The sequence below is a fragment of the Spea bombifrons genome, chromosome 11, assembly GCF_027358695.1.
Source record: "Spea bombifrons isolate aSpeBom1 chromosome 11, aSpeBom1.2.pri, whole genome shotgun sequence".
NCBI lineage: Eukaryota > Metazoa > Chordata > Amphibia > Anura > Pelobatidae > Spea > Spea bombifrons.
In genome coordinates, this window is record NC_071097.1 from 22,307,107 (window position 1) to 22,333,535 (window position 26,429).

Consider the following 26,429-nt stretch of genomic DNA (forward strand, 5'->3'; position numbering starts at 1 on the left):
TGACATGGGTCTGTTCAACAGTATTATGGTTGTTTGCCTAAAAACTTCACAAAATTGTATTTTATCATAAAATTTACATTTATTCTAAATAATTCAAATCTGTCAAATTAAGCAATAAACAAAGAACACTATAGTATTATTTACAAAATATATATATTAACAAAACAACTGTTCTCTTGGATCTAGAACCATTATTTAAGTTCTTCAGAGAGTATTTGTTATTGGTTATGTTATGTGGGCATATTTTACTTCTTCCATAAAAAACTGACTTGATGATATCTGTACAACCTCTGTAGGAAAATATCGATACTGTCTTATCATACTAGAAAGCTGCAGAATCAGAGCTTGGCCTGTTAATCACATTCGATTTTCTGTGTTTTATTTACAATAGTAGCTTTTATTTAAAATGAAGAAAAAGATAAAGTATGTACTATACCATACAAATACTTTAGATGATGTTCAGACATATTTTTCTACTGATATTTGTAATTGTATAATACCGATTATTACCAAATTTGTTCTTAAAACTGTTGGATTTTGCAGCTTTTTAACCTATATTATTATTTTTTTTCTGTGTTTTGTAAAGAAGTGGCAGCATCAGGTGTAGAAATAACCGTGACTTCTGTAAAAGCCACTCTTTTGTTTTTGTACAGACCTGTAATAGTGGAGATTCCCCACTTTGGATCCATGCGGAGTAAAGAAAGGGAATTGATTGTATTAAGGAGCGAAAATGGGGAATCCTGGAAAGAGCATTCGTATGATTGCAGACTTGAAGAACTCAATGAGTTGGTCCATGGTATGGATGAAGGTTAGTCTAAACTCTTTTATTTCTTACAGTTTTGTGCTTCTTCTTGGAAGAATAATATAATTTATGTAATATAATAATAAGTACTGACATATTGGGGTTCATTCACTAAAGGGAATTGGAAGGAGAGTTTGCAACCTTGTGGTTTTAAATCTCTCACTACTCATTAGGGCCAACGCTGGCAGGATTCTCCATCAAGAAAGGCTGAGCAGGCCCTGTATAATGCATAATTCAGTGGGTCAATACATCTCACTAATTAAACAATGCATTATACAGGGCCAGCCAAGCTCAACCTGCAGCAGAACCTCGGTGGGGTTGGACCTTCATAATGTATAATGACGTAAAGAATTGTATAATTTAGTTAACGGATGCCATATGTAATTGCGTGATGCTTTAAAAGTAATGTCAAATATTACATGTGATTGGTCTTCAGCAAAAAAATGGTATATAGTAATATACAATATTATGTGATCAATTAGTCTTCAGTAATAGTTTGTATATATTAAAAATTGGTACCATCCTTTGATTTGTTTAGAAGCCCTGCTGAATATGATGAGGCTATATAAAACAATAAATAATAATATTATTCAGTAACCAGTCACACTTCTTTATGTGGTTTGATCGCAGTGCCACCTTCTGGAATTCATAAGTAAATACTTCTAAACATTCAAATATGTTTTGTGAAGGGGCAATATCTAAGGGCAACCCCTGCCAATTGGCATAAGGCATCTCAAATGAGATACATCTGCAGTTGCCCACTTGTAGTGTTGCTGAGTAAAGAAATAATCTATGTTGACCACATTTTAATTTGGGAACTCAGTGGCACTGGGTGTAGGATTTCAAGGGGGATGGTTGCATATAAATACATTTTCATTCAGGGGCATTACATTGTATCAGAATAGCATTGCCTGGGGCAGGGTCCTTTGCTGTCAGGACTATCCCTGGCAATTTGGGACACATGATCCCCCAATTTCTTGTATGAGACACATTTACATCATATCCAACAAACTTATTATATATCCTCCCAACAAAAGTGTGCTTTTGCAGCACAGATATTCCCTGTAGCTTCCACATGACCATGTAGGTATTCAGCTAAGGTAGGTGGTCATGCCAGTGGCCCCACTCCTCCAAGCCTCTTGCCACGTATCCCAGCACAATTTCCCCTCTGGGTCTTATGATCATGTTTGCCCACAAGAGAAAAAAAGGAACACAATTGGGCAATATCACCGAAAATCCATTACTATGTGGCTGAAATACCACTTATTTATTTTCTGTTACTTTTACATTTTTTTGTTTTGTTTTTGAATATGCTATGCATTGAATCCAGTATTTTCTTTTTTCTCAGAGCTAGACACTGCAGAAGAGCTGGAAAAAAAGCGAGTCTGTAGAATTGTTACAAAGGACTTTCCTCAATATTTTGCTGTTGTTTCACGGATTAAGCAAGAAAGCAACCAAATAGGGCCTGAGGGAGGGGTACTTAAAAGTACCACCGTACCCCTCGTACAAGCGTCCTTCCCAGAAGGGGCATTGACCAAAAGAATTCGGGTAGGACTACAGGTAAGAAAAAATACAGATCCAGTTCTAGATGTTACTTTTTGATTTTAAATTATGACGAAATATTGAAACATGTATGTATCAACATTTCAGTAATATCCGGTAATCAGGAGTGGCCCTAAGTGAAATTAGTTTGGGGACCATCTTCATTAGTAGCAATAATCTTAGATTAATACAAACCAAGGGACTCAACATGTGTTCACTGGTTTCTTTAAAAAAAAATGCACTATAGTATGTAACATTATAGTACTTCACAAAAACTACATAGACCCAACATGACACATTTCTGCAGGTTCTTTTGACACATCTTATTCTATTCACTAAAAAGCTAGGGTTAATTTGAACTCACTTCTTAACACTTGCAAAGTTTCTTGCACATTCACTAATATCTGTTGCTTGCTAGTAGATGCGAGTACATCTGACTTTGAATTTTGTGAGTTACAGGTGAGGGTATGCAAGTTAAAACACTAAGAGGGAACGACATGCCTCTTCCCACACAACATGTGCAATTTGGTAGAAGGGGAATTAAAAGCATAACTTGATGGGTCATAGAGCCCACCTTGCTCTCCAACTATTGATATATGTGCTACTAACTCAACAACCAGAAAAGCCACATTTCAGTGACGTGCCTTGTTCAATTTATGGAACCCAGCCCTGTTTTTATCTGTAAAAGGAAAAACAAATTATAATTTCTATAGTTTTTATTCCATCTACTTTTATCTAAAGGCTGATTAAGTTTTGTAATTGTCGTTAAAAAAAACTGAATAGGCACAGCCGGTACCTGATGAACTAGCCAAAAAAGTTATTGGAAACAGAGCAACTTTCAGCCCAATTGTCACTGTGGAGCCAAGGCGAAGGAAATTTCACAAGCCGATCACCATGACGATTCCAGTGCCACCTCCATCAGGAGAAGGGGTCAGCAATGGTTACAAAGGGGACACAACACCCAGCCTGAGACTCTTGTGCAGTATTACAGGTGAGTACACACTTATTCATTGTATGTACAAGCCAATGAGTTTAAAGTTACATTAGTTAAAGTACATTGGATAATGCATTTAAAACCTGACCCAGCTATACATTTTATAGACATAAACACCAATAAATATGCAATTGTTTCTTATCAAACAATATTTAAGCATGCAGTGTGCCATATATAACATGTAGATTCGAATTTGCACAGCATTAAGGTATATCAATACAACTCAATAAGAGTCTCACCATCAAAGAATGTATATTAAAGTACTTTGTAAGTACTTTAATATGTATTTATTAAACATGTAAAAAATTAAGTTTATCATATGTCAGAATGCTGAACATATCTCCTCCAAGCCTAGGGTCCTCCAACTTGGGTCAGCAAAAAAGGCAAGTTCATAGAATTATTTTGAACTGGGCACATACCCTCTTCTAGGTAGTCTTTAATGCAATAATGAAGGCTTATACTAGAAAAATACATGTCCCAGTTATATATTCCACTCTTCTAAATAGTCAAGCATGGTGCTCTGTGTTTTCTTATACTTTCCTAACCAGTCTAACAAACCAATTCTGAAATATTTCCTTTATGACAGGCGGGACATCCCCGGCTCAGTGGGAGGATATCACAGGAACGACACCTTTGACATTTGTGAATGACTGTGTTTCTTTTACAACCAATGTCTCAGCCAGGTATGTGTAAAGACATTTGACATATTTCTCATTGAGCGCTTGGCTTGCATGAGGACCTTTCAGAAGGCCAAAGTTACTGAATAATATTTCTAACGTCTAACATTAACTTGCCAATAACCAGTGGCACTTCATATGCCATGGGCTAAGCGTTTGTATAAATACCTTGGCGGTAATTACTCATTCTAGATCATTTCACTCCAAATTGTAGACAAGCTAGTCAGATATTTGCTGTTCTGTTTTTTTCCTGCCACAGCCCCCTTAATCTTTGTATTACATTTTGTAACATCGTTTTCTGTGCAGGTTTTGGCTTGGCGACTGCCATCAGATTCCGGAGACAGTTAGTTTGGCAACCCAGCTCTACAGAGAACTAATTTGTGTTCCATACATGGCCAAGTTTGTGGTTTTTGCCAAAATGAATGACCCAGTTGAGGCCAAATTGCGCTGCTTCTGTATGACTGATGACAAAGTGGACAAGACATTGGAGCAGCAGGAGAACTTCGAAGAGGTGGCAAGGAGTAAAGACATAGAGGTGGGTTTCGGATTACAGATAAATAAATATATATAGTCATTCCAAGCTGCATAATTTGAACTTCATTGGTTTGATGCAGGCTATGTTGCTGAAACTTGCTTTGTGTTGTCTGTTGTGGATAGTTTGGGCTCCGTAAAGTTTATGGATATTCTGTGCTGGATAGTGTATTTATGGATAGTATAACTAAATGTGAACTGTCCAGAAAGCGTTTGTAACATCTTTTGTAACCTATTTTAATATTCTTATTGGTATTGAAAATTAAAATTTCAGCCTTTAGGAAAACACTTACCTTTCTTACTGTTGATTGCCATGTTTATAGGTTCTAGAAGGAAAGCCTATCCATGTTGACTGTTATGGAAATCTAGCTCCTCTGACAAAAGGAGGACAGCAGCTGATATTTAATTTCTACGCATTTAAGGAAAACAGACTGCCATTTTCTGTGAAGGTAAATTGATCATATAACTTAATGCTATTAAGGTATATTCTTTGTATGATATCGTATCACATCTTCTGGCCTAAGTAGGGTTTTGTTCTGCACGCTAGAGAAGTATCTGTCCAGATGTAGGTCAGTAAGGTTAGCCACCCAAACCAGGGTTAATCAGCTGGTTAGATCAAGATGCTATATGAACAATCATTTTGAGGGGCTATTTATCATTAATGCTCCTCATCACGAATCAGGACAAAATGTTACTTATTTTGCTACCTTTTTACTAGATCAGTATGGATCAACCTGTTATTTTGTTAATTCCAGAGACATTACTGGGTTTTCTTGTATAAATCAAGGAATCATCAGTAATTGGATGCTGCATTGTTTTTTTCTGAATACACTATAAAAAAGAGCAACACCAAACAGTTGTAACACTGAAGCCGTGTTCCCTAACCCCTCTCCCTAGGATGACTACACTGAAAATTATTATAATAAATGTTTGAGCAGCAAAACATTAACTGTGCTTGTAATGATTACATTTAAGCAAAATTTCATTTAAAATGTAATTTTCCTATTTCTTTTAGGTCCGTGACCCAAGCCAAGAACCTTGTGGCCGACTTTCGTTTCTGAAAGAGCCGAAAACAACAAAAGGCTTGCCACAAACTGCTGTGTGCAACTTAAATATTACCCTTCCAACTCAGAAAAAGGTATTTTTTCACTGAATCGGTGCTACTATGTTCCATGGTATTTTTCTATCATGCTAGTTGACTGCCAGGTGAAAACCTCCTCTCCCATTAGGATCTTTATGGATTAGGGTCGTTTATAAGTAAGAGTAATATGTTAGTTTCAGAGGATGGGTTAAACTTTAAAGCTTTTTTTTGCAGCAGTATACACATAAGAAGTTCTTTTTTCCCAGTGCTCTTAAGCCATTGTCCCATGGTTGAACACAATAATGATATTTCTGTTCCATGGCATGTGAATGGGTGTTAATTATATATATAAATCTCCCGAATAAACTGCTTTTTGGTTTGACAAATATTTTCACCATCACATAATAATCCCCACTCAGCTCCAACATTTGTACAGACTCAAGTCTGCTGTTATGTAACGTGGAACCATAACTTTCCAAAACATTTGTTTATTATGCATCTAGTTAATTAGGTTTACCGATTTTAAGTATATACACCTATTAGAAATCCATCTTTTATGTATTACCTTAAAAGGACATACTTAAGCACAAGAAACTTTGACTGGAAGCTCTAGAGTGGAGTCACTGTGTACCCATCTTTCAAAACCACAACTATGTGTAAAACAATTTAGACCCTAAAATTATATATATATATGCATTCTACAATTTTCTGATATAGTATGAACTCTTGCAACAAAGTGTTTGCAACAAAATAATTGTCAGTCCCTATATAATCTGATAAGGTTGTCTAGTTAAAAGATCTGGATTTCTTTGTTTACTACCCAAATCCCTAGTTAAATAATTTGTAGTTAAATAATTTGTAGCAAGTCCATATGTAGGCAGGTGGGAGAACTCTTGAAAGTCTATACTGTGTATACTATGTACCACCATGTTATATGATTATGTTGGGTTCACTTTACCTTGGCACAAACGATTTGGTTATCCTAAACATCAAACATGATTTGCTACAGACAGATTATGCTTTATTTGAGTTTCTTTTTTTCATTGAGCTCACAAATTACTAAACTCCTCCATCCAATGTTATAGTCATTACTTGCACTATGATTATTATCGTTTATGTATATAGTGCCAACACTCTACACAGCGCTACTTACAAAACGTGTTCAAAGGGTATGACAAAACTAGAACTGACAAGACATTAGATGACTTTAGATGCAACTGTAAATTTTTATTGAGTTAACATAAAAATAATTCTAAAATCAAATAAGCTTTAAGGGGTCCCTTCTTCAGATTTGATTCTACCTGAAGAAGGAACCCCAGAAGTCCTGAATGCGTATATATCACCCAAGACTCCTATCTTCTCTAGTATTTTGAAACAGTATGCCATTTCTGGTTTTCACTTTTTAGGTGGGTTTTTTTTAAAAATATATATTTTGCTTCTAGCGTTTAGAAATAAGCCAGAGAACGGATATCCTCTAGCATCACAGGTGCTATGGATTGTAAATGCCATGATATATAGTCTATATATATATATATATAGCATGCTTCATAGACCACGCCAGCTGGAGTGTTTAATAATCTGTAGAGATATGTGTTGTTCCAGCTGTTTTGTTGGGTTTGTGTTTGAAATTGTTCAGTTCCCATTGTGTGCCCTTGTTTTAGCCCAGTAACCTGTTTTGTTAATATGGTACTAGCATCTCCTGTCGACTTAACTTCTTGTGTCTTTGTTCATTCTGTGCTTGCTGTATTTCCTACCTCTCCCCCTTTAAATGTGCTAATATTCTTTTCCCTGCTGCCCACCATAATTTACCTTATCTCTGCAATGCATCTTGGATCCAAAAGGAAACAGAGTCAGACCAAGATGATGAGGTAATATTAATTATATATTTCCTTATATTATTCAGGATTAGACAAGATTCTCTTCTGTGAAATCTTTCTCATTGGCTAAATTCCTCCATTCTTTCTTCAGATAAACAGAGCTATTTATTATAATTCTTTGCTTAAACTTCTATGCAACTATGATTTTTTAGGACTCTAGTGAGTTAGATTTATGAGAAAAACTCATAAAGAAAACATTTCATCCATAACAACAATTAAAGGGCCAGCCCAATGTCAGAAAGATTTGTGGACCTCCACAAGTCCCATGAAGATACTTAATGAGTGCTTTATCCTAAGAGAGGGCAACATACCTTGGAACTTTCTGGCTCCTCAAAGGTCTCCCTTGTGGGATGTAGGTAGAAGGTCCCGCAGATGACGGTGGGTGGTCCCTCTGCCGTCAGCGGGGGCTCACGCTGATGTTGCGGGTGGCCGCGCAGACATCATTGGGCAGTCCTGCCACCGTTGCAAGACACACTGTATTTTTAATGGGAAATGGCCAGGGAGTGGGACGTTCTTCAACGCCACTCCTGGGACCAAGAGGTTTGCCCTTAGTGACCCGGAGAAGTGGTTCAGGTCCCATTGAAGGCAGTATGGACTGGGCTCATAAAACTGGGGTTTGTTTAGAGAATGCGGAATATTCCGAGCACTCTTTGCATAGGCTAAACTCTGTGAATAAACCCATTTGTGTGTGAACTGATGGCCTTGCTTAGAATCATATATGTTTTTTAAATTACCCAATATTTGCTGATTACACTTAATATTAAAAGCTAATTATGTTTTGGGCTATAGGTTAGTCTGAAATATTACTGAATATAATAAACTATAATAATTTTCAGAAATCACCCTATAGGGTACATGTGCTCATTACATGAGTACATATTATTTACAAGTTTTTGTAAAAAAAAAATCTTTGAAGGAGCAATATATATTTTCTTTGTTGTCCTGGATTCTGGTCTGTTTATTAGTTATTTACTTAAGCGTGATGGCCAAATTACATCCCAGGAATATCCTCACACCCTCAAAAAGTGCAAAATGTATCACACTAATTAAATGTCTTCTTTCAAACCTGTACTATATAGGATTCTGCATTTCCCATTGTCACCTTTTGTCCATTTTGAAATTGTAATGTGAATTTTCTTTGTCTTTTAATGTAATATGATAATGTTAGAGAGAAGCCAAATGTTTATATCTTGTCATTGTCGGTTAAATGTAGTTTGTGTGACTTGGTTGTAATGGTTTTATCTGAATGTCACAAAAAAAATATAAAAAATATATGTAAAAAATAAAAAAAATAATAAAAAAAAATATATATATAAAAATATATAGCTATAATTAGTAGAAACAGATTAGCATGGAATTGTTCAACACTTAGTTTGTTTTATTTTCCTCCGCAGACAGAGAAAGTGGATCGACGCCAGAACTTTGTGTCACTAGCCTTGCGTAAGCGATACAGCTATCTGACTGAGCCTGGAATGAGTGAGTTTGATAACACTTTAACAAAACTAATTATTTTTTTAAAAGAAGAGTTATCATTCTACCATCTTAAGCCTGAATTGTGTAAACACAGCAGGTTATTATTTTTATGGATTAAATGAAGTATATTATTTGTGTGGAGGACATGGAAGGCTTTGCAGGTGAGTCACTTGAATAAAGAGCATGTCAGGATTATTAACTCAAGGGCCATAGGCAAACAACATTCCAAGGATAACACAAAATGTTGTGTGTTTTACAACTGTAGCTGTTTAAAACGGCTTGTATGTTATTTATTAACTGCATCCTGTGAGGTAAGTAGGAAACACATTGTATGCTTTATAGCAGAAAATTTAAAAAACATTTTTTTAAAAGTTGTCTTCTTGATGGCGTTACATATGCTGAAAAATGAGCCAATGAGAATTTTGATGCGGATCCAAAGCATCATCTCTGTACTAGAGGTGACCCAGAGTCTCTGTGTGAAGCATTGTTTCCGTGAGTCTTTGGGTCACCTTCTTCTTTCTTGAGGCACAGGAGAGGCATTTGGTCACACCCACATCAGCCTACTCCATCCCCACTTTCCTGCCACTCCACACCCACTATACACAACTAGCCCCACCCCTATGTGTGATCTAACCACTCAACCTTGAATCTCATTCTGAGATTTTACATCAGAAAAACATTTGTACGTCCGCCCTTTTGGGGTAGGGGTTAGGCCAAAACATTAGAAACCACAATTATACTTGATGTATTTCTTGTAAACACTCAAGTTACAGTGGGTTAAAAAGAAGATATCTAATTATTGCAATGTTTGCAATTTTTTGATGGGATTGGGCCCACTTTTAGATTAGACAGAAAGATGCATACTATTAATTAATGCTGTTTTTTACAATCAAGGTCAGAGTCATATAGCAGTTTGATTCCATATCATTTTTTTGTTGAGTGGAATTTACTCTTAAAATGCTTTGAATATAGTTCTTCAGTGTAGATTTAAAGTTTGGTTCGTAAGGTACCTTAATAAAAATAACGTGTTTGTAATCTCCTAATACAAATTTAAATGGAAAAGGCCAAAGCTATTTGCATTGAGAGTTTGCCTTGGAATATAAACGTGGATTGAATATTCTTCACATCTCCCATGCATTTAGCTAATAGGTGACAAATAGGTGGCATGCTCATCTTGTGAATTATGTGCGTTTATCACACCAACAGCAGAATGATGCCATCAATGCACTCTTAAGTGAACAAATCCGCTAATTTTGGTTGATTTATATGTAAGATTTAAGTATAAGCAAAGGTTTGTGGAAGTCATAAATGTATTTATTGAAATACCCACCACGGTTGCGTACTGGATTTAGCCCGACTCAGACAGAGGCACTTTCACGTACCTGTGAACTTTTCATACATGTAGTTCACAAAACTCTGACTATATGGTAGAAATCATTAACTCTTCTTTTAAAATATATGAATGTATATGGTGTGCCACAATTTCCAAAAAACAGTCATTTTTGAAAATATTTCCGTCTGACTGGTTTTGGGAAATACATTATAAAATACTATTTTCTTAATACATCGCTTGTTACAACATAACATTCCATGCACGCTTGAATACGTAACACATTTTTTTTGTTAACCCTGCTTGACCACATCCTCCAAAATACCTGTTTCATCATCAACCCAACACATGCTTTTGTTTTAAGTCCATTACATTCCATGTTTTTTTTTTTCCTTTGGTTATATCAAACATGAAAAAAAAATGACAGCATGAAATAAAATTCAAGCAAAAATAATTTCTGAAAATAAAACCTCTTATTGGCTTTGTGATTGTGCAACAAATCTACCAATTCTGCATGGAAGAAATAGATTTGATCAATTCTCAGTTTCTCCATGGTTTGCACCGTACTTGCCTGTCACATAATAAATCGGATGTCTGCATGTATAGTTCTGAAGTGAAAGAAAAATGAAGTTTACACATTTATTGCTGTTTAATGAACGATAGTGTTTGTTACATAATGGTACAACCAGAGAAAGACAAAAAAAGACTTACTAATTCTAAGCACTAACCCCACCGTGACAATGTACACTGTATTTAAGAGGGCAAAAAACGTACTTTATTATTACAAATCAGCACATCAGAAAGTCAAAAGACAGTTTCAGTAGCTCTTTTCTTTTTTCTGTATATACGTGTAGTGTTTTCTGTCTTCCATCTTTTGTGGTTTTGGTTTCCATTTGCTTATTGTTCTCCATTTTACGTTGCTTATGTCCGTGGCTCATTTTCATATCAAGGATATCTTCTTATTTCAATCCCCGCATCATCATCTTCACCATTATTCTGACATAAAAAACAGTTGTACTTGCATTTAAAATGTTATAAACTTTACTGACCATTTTCTTCTCTGGTCTCTCTGTTTTTTTCAATCATTTTTCGTTAATTTTGCATTTAATTTTAATTTAAACATGAAAGAACCAGTTGATCGGAGCGCAGGACCAACAAGACCAGTACCTGCTACTTATTCATACAAGCCAGGCATTCCAACAAGACCATACCAGTCCTGGACCACTGCTCCAATCACAGTGCCCGGACAAACTAAATCAGGCTTTACTTCTCTGTCAAGCTCCTCCTCTAATACCCCATCAGCATCCCCATTAAAATCAATTTGGTCGGTCTCCTCTGCTTCTCCGATAAAATCCACACTAGGAGCTTCTACTACATCGTCTGTTAAATCTGTCAGTGATGTAGCATCTCCAATTAGATCATTTCGGACAGTATCATCTCCAATAAAAACTGTTGTGACGCAGAGTCCATATACAATTCAAGGCTCCACTGGTTCTCCAATTAGAGCGCCTACATTAGCTGATACTTCAGCCTTCAAAGGGCTTTCAGCAGCCTCTGTTTTTTCCTCCAGGACTTCTCCGGTTTCCACTGCTGGGTCCCTCTTAGAAAGATCATCCATTACAATGACACCTCCAGCATCCCCTAAGTCAAATATTAATATGTATTCTTCAACTCTACCATTTAAATCACTCATTACATCTGCAGGGTCACTTTCATCTTCACCTCTAAAGTCCGTAGTTTCGCCTGCTGTTGCTTCTTCAAAAATAACTCCGGTGCCTTCCTTGTCTTCTCCTTTAAAACTTGGAAATGTGCCCAGCGAAGTTGGTTTGGTAAATGGGTCTGTGTCACCTTTAAAGTACTCACTCTGCTCAAATTATATTAATGGATCTGCAGTCAATTTGCAAGATAAAATATCCACAGTTACAAAATCTGTTACGTCAACTGTTAATACTGCTCTGGAAACAGCAGAGAAAAATTATACTGATCCCACTGCAACTCAAACATCCTATTCACCTCTCAGGTCATTCCCATCAACATCTTCAGCTTTTCAAACTATTCGAGGTCCTGCAGCTTGTTCAGTCTACACAACCTTTAGATCTACGCTGTCCTCTACTACCTCGTCTGTGACGTCTCAAACAATAACTGTGCCGGTGTATTCTGTAGTTAATGTGTTATCCGAGCCAACTATAAAAAAACTCTCAGAGTCTGCTTCTCTGACAAAGTCGGCAGCCGCCCTGTTATCACCTTCAAAAGTTTTAGCGACAGACACACCTACCCAGTTCAGCCGGATTTCCTCTCCTGTAAAAACACCTTTATTTCTGTCAACTGCGGCTCTAAAATTAGCCACAACATCACCATTATCTTCCAGTCAGGAGATACTGAAGGATGTTGCAGACATGAAAGAAGATTTAATGAGAATGACAGCAATTTTACAGACTGACACATCAGAGGACAAATCATTTCCCAATGAATTGATTAAAGAAGTCAGAATTGAGGATGAAGAACCTTTTAAAATTGTTGAAAAGGTGAAAGAGGACTTAGTAAAAGTAAGCGAAATTTTAAAAAAAGATGGCTTCATGGAAGGTAAATGTTCAGGTGATCAGGATCACTCATCAGATGAGGACTGGGTAGAATTTAGTAATGAGGAGCTTGAAGAAGCAAGACAGCGTGCCAGTATGGGCATACCAACTTATGCACCTGAGAGAGTAGAGATAAGAAATAGAACTATGTCTGAAAAAGACTATAATTTGACCAAAGTGATTGATTATTTGACAAATGACATTGGGGGGAATACATTTTCTAACTTAAAATACAAATATGATGATGGGAAAAAAGAAGGGGAGGAAAGACAAAAAAGAGTTTTGAAACCAGCAATAAATCTGCAGGACCATAAGCTTAAAATGCCCCCCTCTTCAATGAGATCTTCAGCTTCAGAAAAGGAATTATGTAAAATGTCAGATTCCATTTTTGGAACAGAAATGATTTTAGAGTCTCCTGATGATTTTTCACAGCATGAGCAAGACAAAAGTCCTTTGTCAGACAGCGGGTTTGAAACAAGAAGTGAAAAGACTCCATCAGCCCCACAGAGTGCAGAAAGCACGGGTCCTAAGCCTCTTTTCCATGATGTTCCCATCCCACCAGTTATAACAGAAACACGAACAGAAGTAGTCCATGTTATCAGGAGCTACGAGTCTTCCAATGGGGACCTTCCTGAATCAGAAAAAAGTGATACACCGCCCTCGGAGCCCACCTTTATAGAGCTTGAACAAAGTCCTACTGGGTCATTAAAAGTAAAAAATAAAGCATTCCAGATAAAGGCTGGGAATGAAGAAGATGACCACAAATGTGTTATTGGCAAAGGTGTATGTGTTAAAGAAGAAACCCATATTACAACTACAACTAGAATGGTTTATCATACACCCCCATGTGGTGAGACCAAGTCAGAAAGAATTGAGGAAACAATGTCTGTTCATGATATAATGAAAGCTTTCCAGTCAGGCCGTGACCCGTCTAAAGAGCTTGCAGGTCTTTTTGAGCACAAACCGTCAAAAGCGTCAGATGTTCAGAAGTGCACAGACACATCACAGCAACACTCTGAGAGAGACACCAAAATGAAACCAAAACTGGAACGCATAATTGAGGTGCATATTGAAAAAGGTAACCAAGCTGAACCTACTGAAGTCATTATTAGGGAAACCAAAAAGCACCCAGAAAAAGAAATGTATGTGTACCAAAGAGACATAAGTCAGGGAGATTTTAACATCAAAGGTACAGTGACAGAAAGAAATAACTTTTTTACATGTTCAGATGATCAAGTGCAGGCAGAAGAAGAGGAGCTCACAGCTGAAGAGTCTCTACCATCTTACCTAGAATCTTCAAGGGTAAACACTCCAGTATCTCAGGAAGAAGATAGTCGTCCAAGTTCAGCCCAACTTCTATCAGACGAATCATATAAAACACTTAAATTATTAAGTCAGCAGTCGGTAGAGTACCATGATGATGAGCTTTCAGAACTACGAGGGGAATCTTACCGATTTGCTGAAAAAATGCTCCTTTCTGAAAAACTTGACATGTCGCATTCTGATACAGATGACTCAATAACAGATCATGCTTTGCTCCTTGGCTCAGACTTACAGCGGCATGACAAACAAGGCAGAGGAAAAATGATCATTACTCCTAAAAAAGAAATCCTTTCAAAATTGTACAAAGATGTTTCCGAGAATGGTATAGGTAAATTATCAAGCGATGATTCTTTTGATAAAGTTACAGTGTTGCACTATGCTGGAGATCCCAAAAGCCCCAAACATGCTATGTGGATGCGCTTCACTGAGGACAGGCTAGATAGAGGTAGAGAAAAGTTGTTGTATGAAGACAGGGTCGACAGGACTGTTAAAGAGGCAGAGGAAAAATTGACTGAGGTATCACAATTCTTTCGGGACAAAACTGAAAAACTTAATGATGAATTACAATCTCCAGAAAAAAAGCCCCATAAAATGAAAGGTAAAGAATTTGCTTCTGGTCATAGTTCTACTAACAGTAGCCCAGAAAAAGTACTGGTTACCGATCTGAGGACATCCAGTGAGGACTGGACTAAAATGCATCAAATTACTCATGATGGAAAATCCATTGCCAGGGTCGATGAAAGGAAAGCCACCAGTTTGCCATGTAGTCCTGAGAAAAGGCTGTTCGAACAAAAGGCAGATGAGGCTAAATCAGGCTCACAATCTGGTTTTCAATTAAAACAATCAAAGCTCAGCTCTATAAAACTAAAATTTGAGCAAAGCATAAATTTGAAAAGTAAAGACAATGTTCAAGATGAAAAAAAACAAAACAGCCCATCTAAAATTCCAGTTAAAAAACTACAGGATAGCCGACTGCCATTTTTTCAATTTCAGACAAGGGAAAAGCAACAAAAAGCCACAGATGAAACCAATGGAGAAATAAATCTGCTCAAGGATTCTATCACTGAGGCAATTAATGAAGAATGTTCCAAATTCAAAGAATTCATTAAAAGCAATGGTGGATTCATAGATAACAAAGTTGAAAAGACAAGTGTAGGACAGAAAGACCACTTGTCTGATGCACAAATTCAGATATCTGATGTAAGTTCAGCAGTATCCTCATTGTCAACAGACAAAAAGATTTACAGAACATGGGAGATGTCCGGACAGAACAAAACACATAAGGAAACGCTTTCACATGTTGTTATACAAGATAAGGAGATGGTTAACAGTGGTTCTCATTTTCCAGTTGATGAGACTGAAAACGAGCAAGCTGCTTCCAGAAATGGTTTATGCTCAAGAGAGTTTAAAGATAGCTGTGTTAAATCTCCTTCAAAAAAAGTTCTATATACTGAACTTGCTTGGAAAGAAGGAGGATACACAAGTGATGCTCAAAAACAGGAATTGGTAAATTCTTCACACATTCCTGTCCGAGTTACCGAAGACAGGAGAACATTTCTCGGTGCTGATGGTCCTAATAGCCAATCAAAACTGCAATCTGACTTGACAAAACCAACAACGTCAACAATCCTTAAACCTGACATACTGCATTCAGCTTTCGTGGCAGGTGAAAACAATAGGCGTTCCGATGTAAAACTCCATCAGGCTCAGTGTTACTTAGGGTTATCTCCTAATGAGGATTCAGAGGTATCTCCTGTTAAGTCCCCTGATTCTTTAGAATGTAGTCCTGTTAAAGAATGTTCATCTGGGACACATGATCGTGTTGAAATAGGTAGAAACTATTCAATAGCCAGAACAGAAGTTTTAAAAGAAATCAAAACTTTACCAGTTTATGTCAGCATTGTGCAAGTAGGAAAGCAATATGAAAGAGAGGAGCAGCAGGGAGGCATTAAAAATGTTAGTCAGGAGAGTAGAACAATAGAAGAGACAAAAGGGACTCTTTTTACTGTTAAACCACAGAAACAGCCACCATCCCCCCAAGGCAGCCCAGAAGATGATACCCTGGAGCAAGTATCATTTATAGATAGTTCAGGCAAAAGTCCTTTAACCCCAGAAACCCCTAGTTCAGAGGAAGTGAGCTATGAATTTAACTCTAAAACCCCAGACTCGCTCATGGCATACATACCAGGAAAGCCAAGTCCTATACCTGAGGTATCAGAGGAATCAGATGAGGAAGAAATAGTCAGATTACCTTCTGTTACAGATATGCCGCATAGTGATATTATACAATCTCTTAATGTTAATAAAGATTTGACCAAAAGATCAAAAGACAATAGGGTGGCATATATTGAATTTCCACCTCCCCCTCCTTTAGACACGGAACAAAGTGAGACTAGAAAAAGGAATCAGGACAATTCCACTGACAGCGAAATAGAATTGACGGAGGTTAATCTGCAAGATGATCATGACAAACTTCTTTCAGCTGAACCTGTGATACGGGTACAGCCACCTTCTCCTGTCCCCCCTGAGTTAGATATGAGTGATTCAAGTGATGATGAATCAGTTATCCAACCTTTTGCAATCAAGAAGTACACCTTTAAAATAAAAGATGAGGAGGTAAAGGAATGCTCAAAAATCAATGAGGATGGAAAACAAGCTCATGAATCTGGTTTGAATTCACCACCTAATGATATAGAACAAAATGGTAACAACGATCAATCGATCACAGAGTGCTCCATAGCAACCACTGCAGAATTCTCCCATGATACGGACGCCACTGAGATTGATTCTCTTGATGGCTATGATTTGCAGGATGAAGATGATGGACTAACAGAAGGAGATCCTAAACTTAGCCACCTCCAAGATGTGGAAATAAAGAAGGAACCATGGGGTAAAGAAGGTGTTCTAAAACATAGCGATCGTAGCTTTAGCCAAAGTAAGCTTGAAGTTATCGAAGAGGAGGACAAAGTAGTAATTGAGGAATATAAGCCATGTAGAAAAATCTCAGACGAAAAGAAGGGTGATCAAGATGATAAAAAATCAGGAGTACATTTTTTTACTTTGGAAGGAAGGCACCCTGACCGAACAGTATTTCCAGATACATACTTCAGTTATAAAGTAGATGAAGAATTTGCAACTCCTTTTAAAACAGTGGCAACAAAAAGTTTAGACTTCGATCCTTGGTCCAGTAAAGCTGGGGATGATGATGTATTTGAAACAAAATCCAAGGATGAAGAGCCAAAGCCTTTCAGTCTGGCTGTAGAGGATAGATCACAAGCAACCACTCCAGATACAACTCCTGCCAGAACCCCTACAGATGAAAGTACCCCAACAAGTGAGCCCAATCCCTTCCCATTTCATGAAGGGAAGATGTTTGAGATGACACGCAGTGGTGCTATTGACATGAGCAAGCGGGATTTTGTTGAAGAAAGACTCCAATTTTTTCAGATTGGTGAGCATAATTCTGAAGGGAAGTCAGGGGAGAAGGGGGAAGGGGACAAAATTACCACCATCACACTTCCACAGTCAGGGGACATCTTGGTAGAACCCATCCTAGGGAATACAGTAGAGACCACGTCAGCTGAACATACTACTATCCAGACCAGTGGAGATTGTCTTGATGGAACAAATGGTAATATATCATTGGATAAGTCATCATCGAATACTACCACTTCTAAAATTGACCCTAAATTGCGCACACCAATAAAAATGGGCATATCTGCCTCAACCATGTCCACAAAGAAGGATGGCACTGGTGAAGTGTCCGATAAATTAGAGACTTTGCCGAGTCCGCAGAGTTTAAATAATGATAACAAAGCTGCATTTACAAATCTATCCAGTAGTGATAATGTAACTAGTCACATAGAAATACATGATTTACAGGCTGAAAATTATAACAACAATAATAACTTAGATTCTTTAATTTTAAATATAAATAATAACGCAATTAATCTGGTACTTACTAAGGAATGTGAAACCAATCCTGTAAAAAAGGTCAGCAAAATGACAGGTAGTACAGGTAAGGGAGTAGAAGTATCTAATCAGTATATTGATAGGGATAAGAGAAGAATACACAGAGGTGACCAAAAACCAATAGAGCCTGTAGGGAATAGGCCAAGATCCAAACTACCTATTAAGGCAACACCATCTAAATCACTAATTTCTAACCAGGTTAGTAGCACACGCACCTTGGTTACTAAAAATAAATTGCCAAGCAAGTGTGAGATACAGACAAAACTTGATAATACATCAAATACAGAAGTAAAATCTAAGATTCCTGTAAAAAACATCAACAGATTGAATCCACCAATGCAAAAGAGATGTATACCAAAACAGAAACAGACAAATACAGAGAAGGAAGCAGTTAAGCCAGCTCCTTCAAAATTACCCGTAAAGGTAAGATCTCCACCTAATTCCACTCCAGCAGCCAAGACAAAGAAGTGTGAGTTTAGTGAGGTTTGTAAACATTCTATTGAATATTTTAAGGGAATTAGTGGTGAGACAATAAAGCTTGCGGATCGTCTTTCTGATGAAGAGAAGAAAATGCAAACTGAGATCTCTGATGATGAAGACAGTACCTCAAGGAACACATCATTATCAGAAGTCACTCAAGTGTCCCAGCCTTCTGTTACTTCGAGGTCTGCTAAAGACATGAAAGTAGACGCAGCATCTTTAAAATCAAAGATTGAAAAGACCGACAGTGAGAGAAGGAGCAGTAGAAGGACTGGTGAGAATAAAAGGCAGTCAGGTTTTTGGAGCTGTAAAAGCTCACATCGTGGAAATCCAGCCTAGTTTGTAAACCTCTCGACTTGTTGACCTTAGTGCATGAACTGTCGTGATTGCTTGTGGAGTGACCTATGTTAGTTTCCATTCTTTCATTGTCATCTGTGTCCTGTGTCTTATACTTCTTGTTTTTTTTTTTTTATTTCAAGTTACACTCTAGTGAGTTAGAGAAGCATGCAGAAATTACACCATACTGAATACATTACACCACTCCTTCACTACCACATCATGTAAACTTGGCATGTAGTTCCATTCCAGAACTTTGCACACATATTTATACTTCTACTTCCTACACGTACAAAGTACAAGCTGTAATTTTTCTTTTAATAAACTTTTTGTAGCTCACTAATCATAATAAATTTTCATAGAATAGCAGCACTAGACATTTTCTATTAATTCTACACACATAAATAAGGTAACGTGACTTAGGTTTAATTGTGGCTTTGTAAATTGCAGGTCCTCAGAGTCCATGCGAGCGCACTGACATAAGGATGGCAATTGTTGCCGATCATTTGGGTCTTAGCTGGACAGGTAATTGTATTTGGAATACTTTTTATTTTTTAATTATATTTTATTATTTTCTTTATTTATACAGTGTCATCATTCAACTGGGCTCTACAATCCGTAGAACTAACAAGTAGGCATCACATAAAAAGTAAAATATAGTGTAAAATATAAGTGTAAATATACAAAAATACTAACATTAGTAATATTAATGACATTAACAAAGAGACAAATATATTTTTACAAGTAGATTTTTTTTTTAAATTTTGTTTGCTCGCAATCCCACTAAAATGTACAAATTCTTTCTCAACATTGCTCACATTTCCAAAGTATTTTAATATGAAGTGAAAACCATTTTCCATGGGGGAATTTTATTTTATCTCCAGTTTAAAAAAAAATCTATCCCGTTTCCATGGTCTGTGGACCTTAATTATTATCATGTATAGCCATAGAAGAAACACAGTCCAGCTTATGCTCTTTGGTTTTTCATATTTTCTTTTTAAAGTGAGTTTCTGGTATCTTGCTAAGCAAAATTGTTTCAATTTACAGAACTGGCCAGAGAATTGAATTTTTCTGTCGATGAAATTAATCAAATTCGTGTCGAGAATCCAAATTCTTTGACCACGCAAAGTTTTATGTTGTTGAAAAAATGGGTCGTAAGAGATGGAAAAAATGCGACAAGTGAGTATACAAAAACCTTTCACAACAAGGTGAAAACGTAGTTTTGTTTGTTTATGTGCAAAAATGTTTGAATTCCCTCCGTGTATTACCCATTATATTAAAAAATATAACCTAGAATAATGTGTAAAGTAATAAGTGGTTCCATATTAATAGCAAGGCCTTACCGACCAAGCATGGCGGTGATACCTCATAACAGGATACGCATCATTACTAAACCATAAAAGTACCTCTTTTCACCTTTGATAAGCTAGCCAGGATAAAATATTAAATAATTTAGGGTGCACGGTGTGCGTTTTTAAAGCATTTATAATGTGTTTTATTAAAGAATCTTATCTGGTTTTCTTTCCCCTTTAGCTGATGCCTTAACCAATATTCTGACAAAAATTAACCGAATAGATATTGTGACATTGCTGGAAGGGCCGATATTTGATTATGGAAACATTAGCGGCACCAGAAGTTTTGCAGATGACAACAACCTTTTCCATGACTCTGCTGTTGATGGTAATGGAAGATTTTTTAATATTTTTCTAACATGATGTTGCTTCGTTGAGTGGACTCCCTCACGGCCATGTTGGCTAGTGTCTTTTTTACTGGCCTATCATGTGGTTTCTGCAGCTTTAACACATAAATTGTTTCTCTGCCACACAATTGAAATTTTAGAAATCACATAAGCAAAACTATCAAAGCAATTTTCCTGGAATAAATCCTCTTTCTATTTGGCGGCTTAATTCCATATTGTGTGTGGCTGAGGATAGAATGCTCTGACATATATTAAAAGCCGTAGCGTTTGTTCAAAAGTAATATCAGGGACCATGCATAGAGTGAAGCATTGATATTGTAATATACATTTTGCTCTACAGAAATTAGTATATGTCATATTTAATACAATTAATGTACATTCCTTCTCAGAGCATGCATTTGAGAATGTAAATGTCAGTCTTTTTTCAGGTTAAGTTGTTTGTCAGTCTGCTTCCGCTTTCTTTATAATTAAGTACCGCTTGCTCCTGCTTCTCCTCTGAATTCTGCACACCTCCCCAAGACCAGACTACATGCTACTTTTCTCTCCTATCAAAAAAAATCTGCTAATTTTCCAGCTCCTCTTGGCAAAAGAACTCAACCGCTAGCATTTGTGTTATAGTTGTATTGATGCGCTGCATAATCACCCATGACTATTAGAGATAGTGCCATTGGTACTTATTACTCTTTTTCTTGAGCCCTGTGACCTGTAGAAATGGAGCCCTGATGCTCCTAGCGTTTCAGCCATCACTGCCAAGAAATGTAATTAGGGCGGCAGTAAGTGAACAGGGGACGTACATTTTATTTTCACATCATTCGCCTCATAATCTTACAGTCTGTATGTCTCTAGATGTGTACATGTGTTTTCACTGCTCATTTTTTTTTCTCTCTTTGGTTAGTGTTTCTGATCTTACCTATGTCAACATCATCTCTTCAGTCTTCAAGATCACCATATTCATCTCATCCTATATATCCGCTAGTTATTTCTGTGCCTGAAATATTTATCTAGACTCCCTATTCCCCTCTTTTAGCATTCCTTTAGATGTATTACATTGGAAACGCTTCATGGCATGTTTTGGTATCACGCTATATCCTCTGACTCTAATGTTTGAGGATATATTGTTTCCAGGGGCACTTTTTAGTTGTAATTTTTAGCAAAAACACAGAACTTCAAAATAAATATATGAAATATTTGTGAAAGTTCACAATTTAATTAAATATGATCCGACATACATTGTTGTCTTATGTAACTAGAGCAAATTATTACTTCCATATATTTATTGATGTATAATTCTTAAAAAAATCTATAAATATGGACCTCACAAATATGTGCTTATTTAGAGTCACTTTATTGTGACTTATTATATATAAATCGCATGCTGGATATATATAACTTCCAAAGGCCTCAGATCAATAGATCTAAACAAAAGATATACATGTGGCACTTAAATATTTAATTGAAAACCACAATACTAGTGAAATTGATGTTTAGAAGGCAAACTTGCTGGCTCATAACTTCACTCATTCCATATTTTGGTTAAGTCATTTTTATTATAACATTCTGCATGCATGTATTTTTCAGTTTCATATTTCATTACATTCCGTTGAAGTGTACTGTCTTCCTTAGGTTATCCAGCCATTCAAGTGGAACTGGAAACTCCTACTGGCTTGCGTTATGTTCCTCCCAACCCCCTCCACCAGGATGATTTCTTTAGCGATAATTCTAGTCTAGAGTCACCCCTTAGAACTCCTAGTAGACTGAGTGATGTGGTAGTAAGTCCTCAGGGATATGGTGATAACTTATCAGCCCCACCAGTGGTGGCTGCAGAAGACACATCCCTAGATGACAGCAAAGGCGATGTCTTAATTCAAAGTCCAGGTGCCTCTTATGAAATGGTTATTCATCGCATAAGATTTGAAGACATAAAACTGTCTGATGAACCACAACATGAGGGTAGCTCCATCGAAGTTGAAAAGTCTGTTGGGTATGCACCACTCCAATCAAACGAAGAAGCCGATGAAAGTTTACAGTATGAGAAAAAAATGTCTGGTCCTGAGGAGGAAATGACAGAAGAAAGGCTTAAATTCCTATTTAAGCATTTTCATCTTGAAGAAAATGAGTCAGAGGAGATGACGGAGGAAAAAGTGCAGGACATTCTTAAAAATGTTGAACAAGCAGAACGTGAAATGTCTTCAATTACAGGTTGGCATAGTGAAGCTTCCAGCATCAATGTGGAACCACCAACTCCAGATCGCAAAATGAGTAGCGAACTATTGGAACGATTGGACGACAGGTATGTACAGTATTCAATTATCTTGTGTTTTATTCATATTCGATTTTGGAAATGCAAACATATTTAATTATGCTTTTAAATATGAGGTAGAGAAAAAACATTAGGCATTAATAAACTTTTCCAAAGAGCTAGCATTCTTTCCATTGTGCTTAATATGATGAAAAAAAGCATGGGGACTGCTCAGGGATCCTGGGCCCTTTTATATGATTTTTTTCCTCCACAAGAGTAAATTCATATAAAGGTGGCGTATTGAACTCGGACCCTAAAGACCCAACGGGATAGGGTTATTGAGAATAGCAGGATGAGATATTTTCATTTTTTCAAAGACAAACCCCATTTGTTGTTTGAGTTAGGAGTTAAAGTCAAATGAAAGTGTCCAAAGCAAATTCAGCACAGTGTTCCCACTACTTTGCTCCAGGACAGGGTCTCCATCCACTACAGAAAATGTTGACCTGAATTAAATTTGTTGAATACTCATAGATAAGAAACAAAAACTGTCTGCGCTTCTTACCCTAATAAAGTTGGCAACAAATATATAAACATAATATAAATGAGAGGTTTTGGTTATATGAATTCATATAACCAAAACCTCTCATTTATATTATGTTTATATATTTGTTGCCAACTTTATTAGGGTAAGAAGCGCAGACAGTTTTTGTTTCTTGTATACATTGTACAGCCAATACACTGTTTCTTGCAGCATGCTTACACCTGTTTGGTAGGCCTCGTATTACACATTTGTATTATTTGAGCCTGTGACTAGCTTAGCGCACCGACATTTCTTCTTTTCCCTGAATACTCATAGATCAGTCTTTAAAATTATAATCCTTATGGTGGGTAGACTCTACCCCAATATGGCGGAGACTAAAAAAAATGGGGTTTTTTTACAACAAGGTCCTTGAAACTTATTATGGAACTATGATGAGTATTAAATGGCTACTAGTGCATTATTAAGGTATATGTGTAGAGAATAGAGTTATTTGTAGCAGGACTTAATTGGCTGCACAGTTCTTCTGTCTTGGTAGACATATTACATGTTGGTAAATAGGTTGATGTGTACAGTGTGTATGTACTGCACAGTTTCTTTTTCATTTAATGTAGGAAATGTTTTAGTTTATTTTTGTGTTTGCTTTTTCTTTTGTAGCCATGAGTCCATTACCTCATACCTTAAAGGAGAAGTTGGAAGGTTAGAGTCTAGTGTTAGTCCTTCCGAGTCAATAACAGAGGGCAAGACAAGATCTACTATTCCCGAGGCTGATATAAAACTGAATGAGAGACAAAATATAAAACCAAAAACCTTCCAGGGAACTAATGGTAAAGGTGAGCAGACCTCACCAACAGTACATCAGAAATCCATGGAGGCAACAAGCAAGACTGTAATAGGAGAGCATAGAAGCTCACTGCCTATCAGTGCTAAAAGAGCAGGGCCTGAAGAAGGAAAATGCAGATCAAGCATTCATGTCGAGGAAGGATCACCTTCAGAACAAAAGGTATACACTTAGTTATTGACAAATGTATTTGCCTACTATACTATGCTCTAAAAAATAATCCTATTACCATGACATCCCAATAGTTTTGTAATAATTACATTCCAAAACAGCATGAGCTGAGTTAATAACGTTCCTCCTCCCCATCTTAGTGTAAGTTCTCATTCTCAACCAGATGGACATGCGCAGGGACTGAAAGCATTGGGCAGGTCTGGCTCAGTTTGTGCACCAAGATCCGACGTCTGGCCTGGCAGCAACTTTGTGTATTCTACACCATTGGCTTTAGCACAACACTACAAAGTACACATTTATCGGTTGTGGAACAACTTGCAGTTTCAAGAAAGAAAATAAAAAAATAATTACATACAAAAATTCTCAGATCCTGCCCAATATTGAAGCCATCCGTATCATAATAGTTTTATATCAGCACTCCTTCTTGTATAGAGAAATGAAATTCAGCCCTGCAGTATAATTAAGAAATTAAAAGGACATCTTCCATGCTTGGCTGATAACTTTATGCAGAAAGTAGATAGCCTACAGAAAAAAAACATTACAACTCTATCTGCTTATCATTATGTATTACTAGATAATAATGTCTGCTGTACCACGGACACAGTGGACAGGATAATAATTCTTACATATCAAAAATCTCTTTGTAAACATTTGGAGTATAACCTGTTTTACTTGAGGGCACCAAGTAACCCTGAGTGAGGGTATGAAGAATCTTCACCTTGACTGCCTTTTCAGTTGTAGTTCTAGGAAAACCGACATTCAACTGTCTCAGACTAAATACGGGTCAGGACTTTTGTTTATGCTCATTGCAAAACTTAAACATACTGAAAATTGCCATTTTTTCATAATGAAAGAAAAATCTAAGGGCCTAATGGACATGGTATCCATGTTATTTAGATTACCTGACATTTGCAACAATGTACGGTATGTACAAACAACCAAGTGCTTTTTGAGCCTAAAAGGCTAATGGCCATATAATGCCAGTAAAATTGGCTCAAGGATGTAAGGGCAAAATGCCAGTAAAATTGCCTTCAGGGTGTGAGACCGGTTATCAACCAATTATATTCAACAGTGTATTTTACTTTTCAAATAAATGGGTGCTTTGCCATTAATTTAGCTTTAAAAAGCTGTTAAAGCTACTACTGAGCATTTTGGTTTAAAAACAATGTGATGACGTACTATCATTGTCCCTTTCTTGGGTCCGCACTGAGTTACTCAGTTGCCAAAGTTGGCCTTAATTGTGTAAAATAAGCCCAAATTACTGTAACTATATGAGTCTAATGTTTTAAGGCAAATGCTTGACCATCTAATCGTTTACATTTCTGCATTTGGATGATGTAAATGAATGAATTGCTGAACTCTTTGTACATCACTAAAACATTCTCTCAATTTGTAGTTGAGCTTCTGGGGGAAATTCCATTCGGTGAAATCTCTGTGACGAGGCATGTCATGTTTTACTCTTATTGCTTCATTTCATAGCAATTCAGCTCATGATCATGCCCTTAAAACCCTGATCTAGAGCCCTGCGCGGGACTGCTTTTTTAATCCCGTTCCCGCTGTTTTTAATCCTGCTCCCGCAATGTGGGTGTTCCGCTCCCGCCACATTTGTGGCCAATCCCACCAGCTCCCGCCACATTTGTGGCCAATCACACCCGCCTCCTTACCTGATTTCCCGTGCAGTCCCGCAAGGCTGTCCTCGAGTTGTTCCCTCACAGCGTCTCTTCTCTTGCTCCGCCCAGGAACAAGGCAGAGTCACAGGAAGTGACGTCACATCACATGACTCCATTTTGTTCCTGGGCAGAGCAAGATAAGAGACACTGTAAGGGAGCAGCGAGAAGGCAGCCTTGCGGGACTGAGCGGGATTACCGGGACCCGCAGGTACAGTGCCTGACCTCCCGCCCGCAGCCCCAGCAAGACCGCCCACGCCCGCAAGTTTTTTGGCCC

General features: G+C 37.2%; 1 protein-coding gene across 23 annotated transcripts in view; it reads left to right on the forward strand.

Moving 5' to 3' along the window:
- Window positions 1–26,429, forward strand: part of ANK3 (ankyrin 3) — a 223,452-nt gene that overhangs the window by 189,633 nt on the left and 7,390 nt on the right. For 17 of the 23 annotated variants that reach the window (XM_053450103.1, XM_053450106.1, XM_053450100.1 and 14 more), the window contains 15 exons: window positions 654–808; window positions 2,151–2,362; window positions 3,128–3,335; window positions 3,925–4,021; window positions 4,322–4,550; window positions 4,870–4,995; window positions 5,562–5,684; window positions 7,469–7,495; window positions 8,899–8,980; window positions 11,436–18,935; window positions 19,448–19,522; window positions 20,045–20,176; window positions 20,531–20,677; window positions 22,896–22,986; window positions 24,131–24,476. In XM_053450103.1, coding sequence (XP_053306078.1) covers window positions 654–808; window positions 2,151–2,362; window positions 3,128–3,335; window positions 3,925–4,021; window positions 4,322–4,550; window positions 4,870–4,995; window positions 5,562–5,684; window positions 7,469–7,495; window positions 8,899–8,980; window positions 11,436–18,935; window positions 19,448–19,522; window positions 20,045–20,176; window positions 20,531–20,677; window positions 22,896–22,986; window positions 24,131–24,476 — 9,550 coding nt within the window. Of the gene's footprint in view, window positions 1–653; window positions 809–2,150; window positions 2,363–3,127; window positions 3,336–3,924; window positions 4,022–4,321; window positions 4,551–4,869; window positions 4,996–5,561; window positions 5,685–7,468; window positions 7,496–8,898; window positions 8,981–11,435; window positions 18,936–19,447; window positions 19,523–20,044; window positions 20,177–20,530; window positions 20,678–22,319; window positions 22,987–24,130; window positions 24,477–26,429 lie in introns of all 23 variants that reach the window. The other 6 variants (XM_053450120.1, XM_053450121.1, XM_053450122.1 and 3 more) reach the window with 3 other exon arrangements.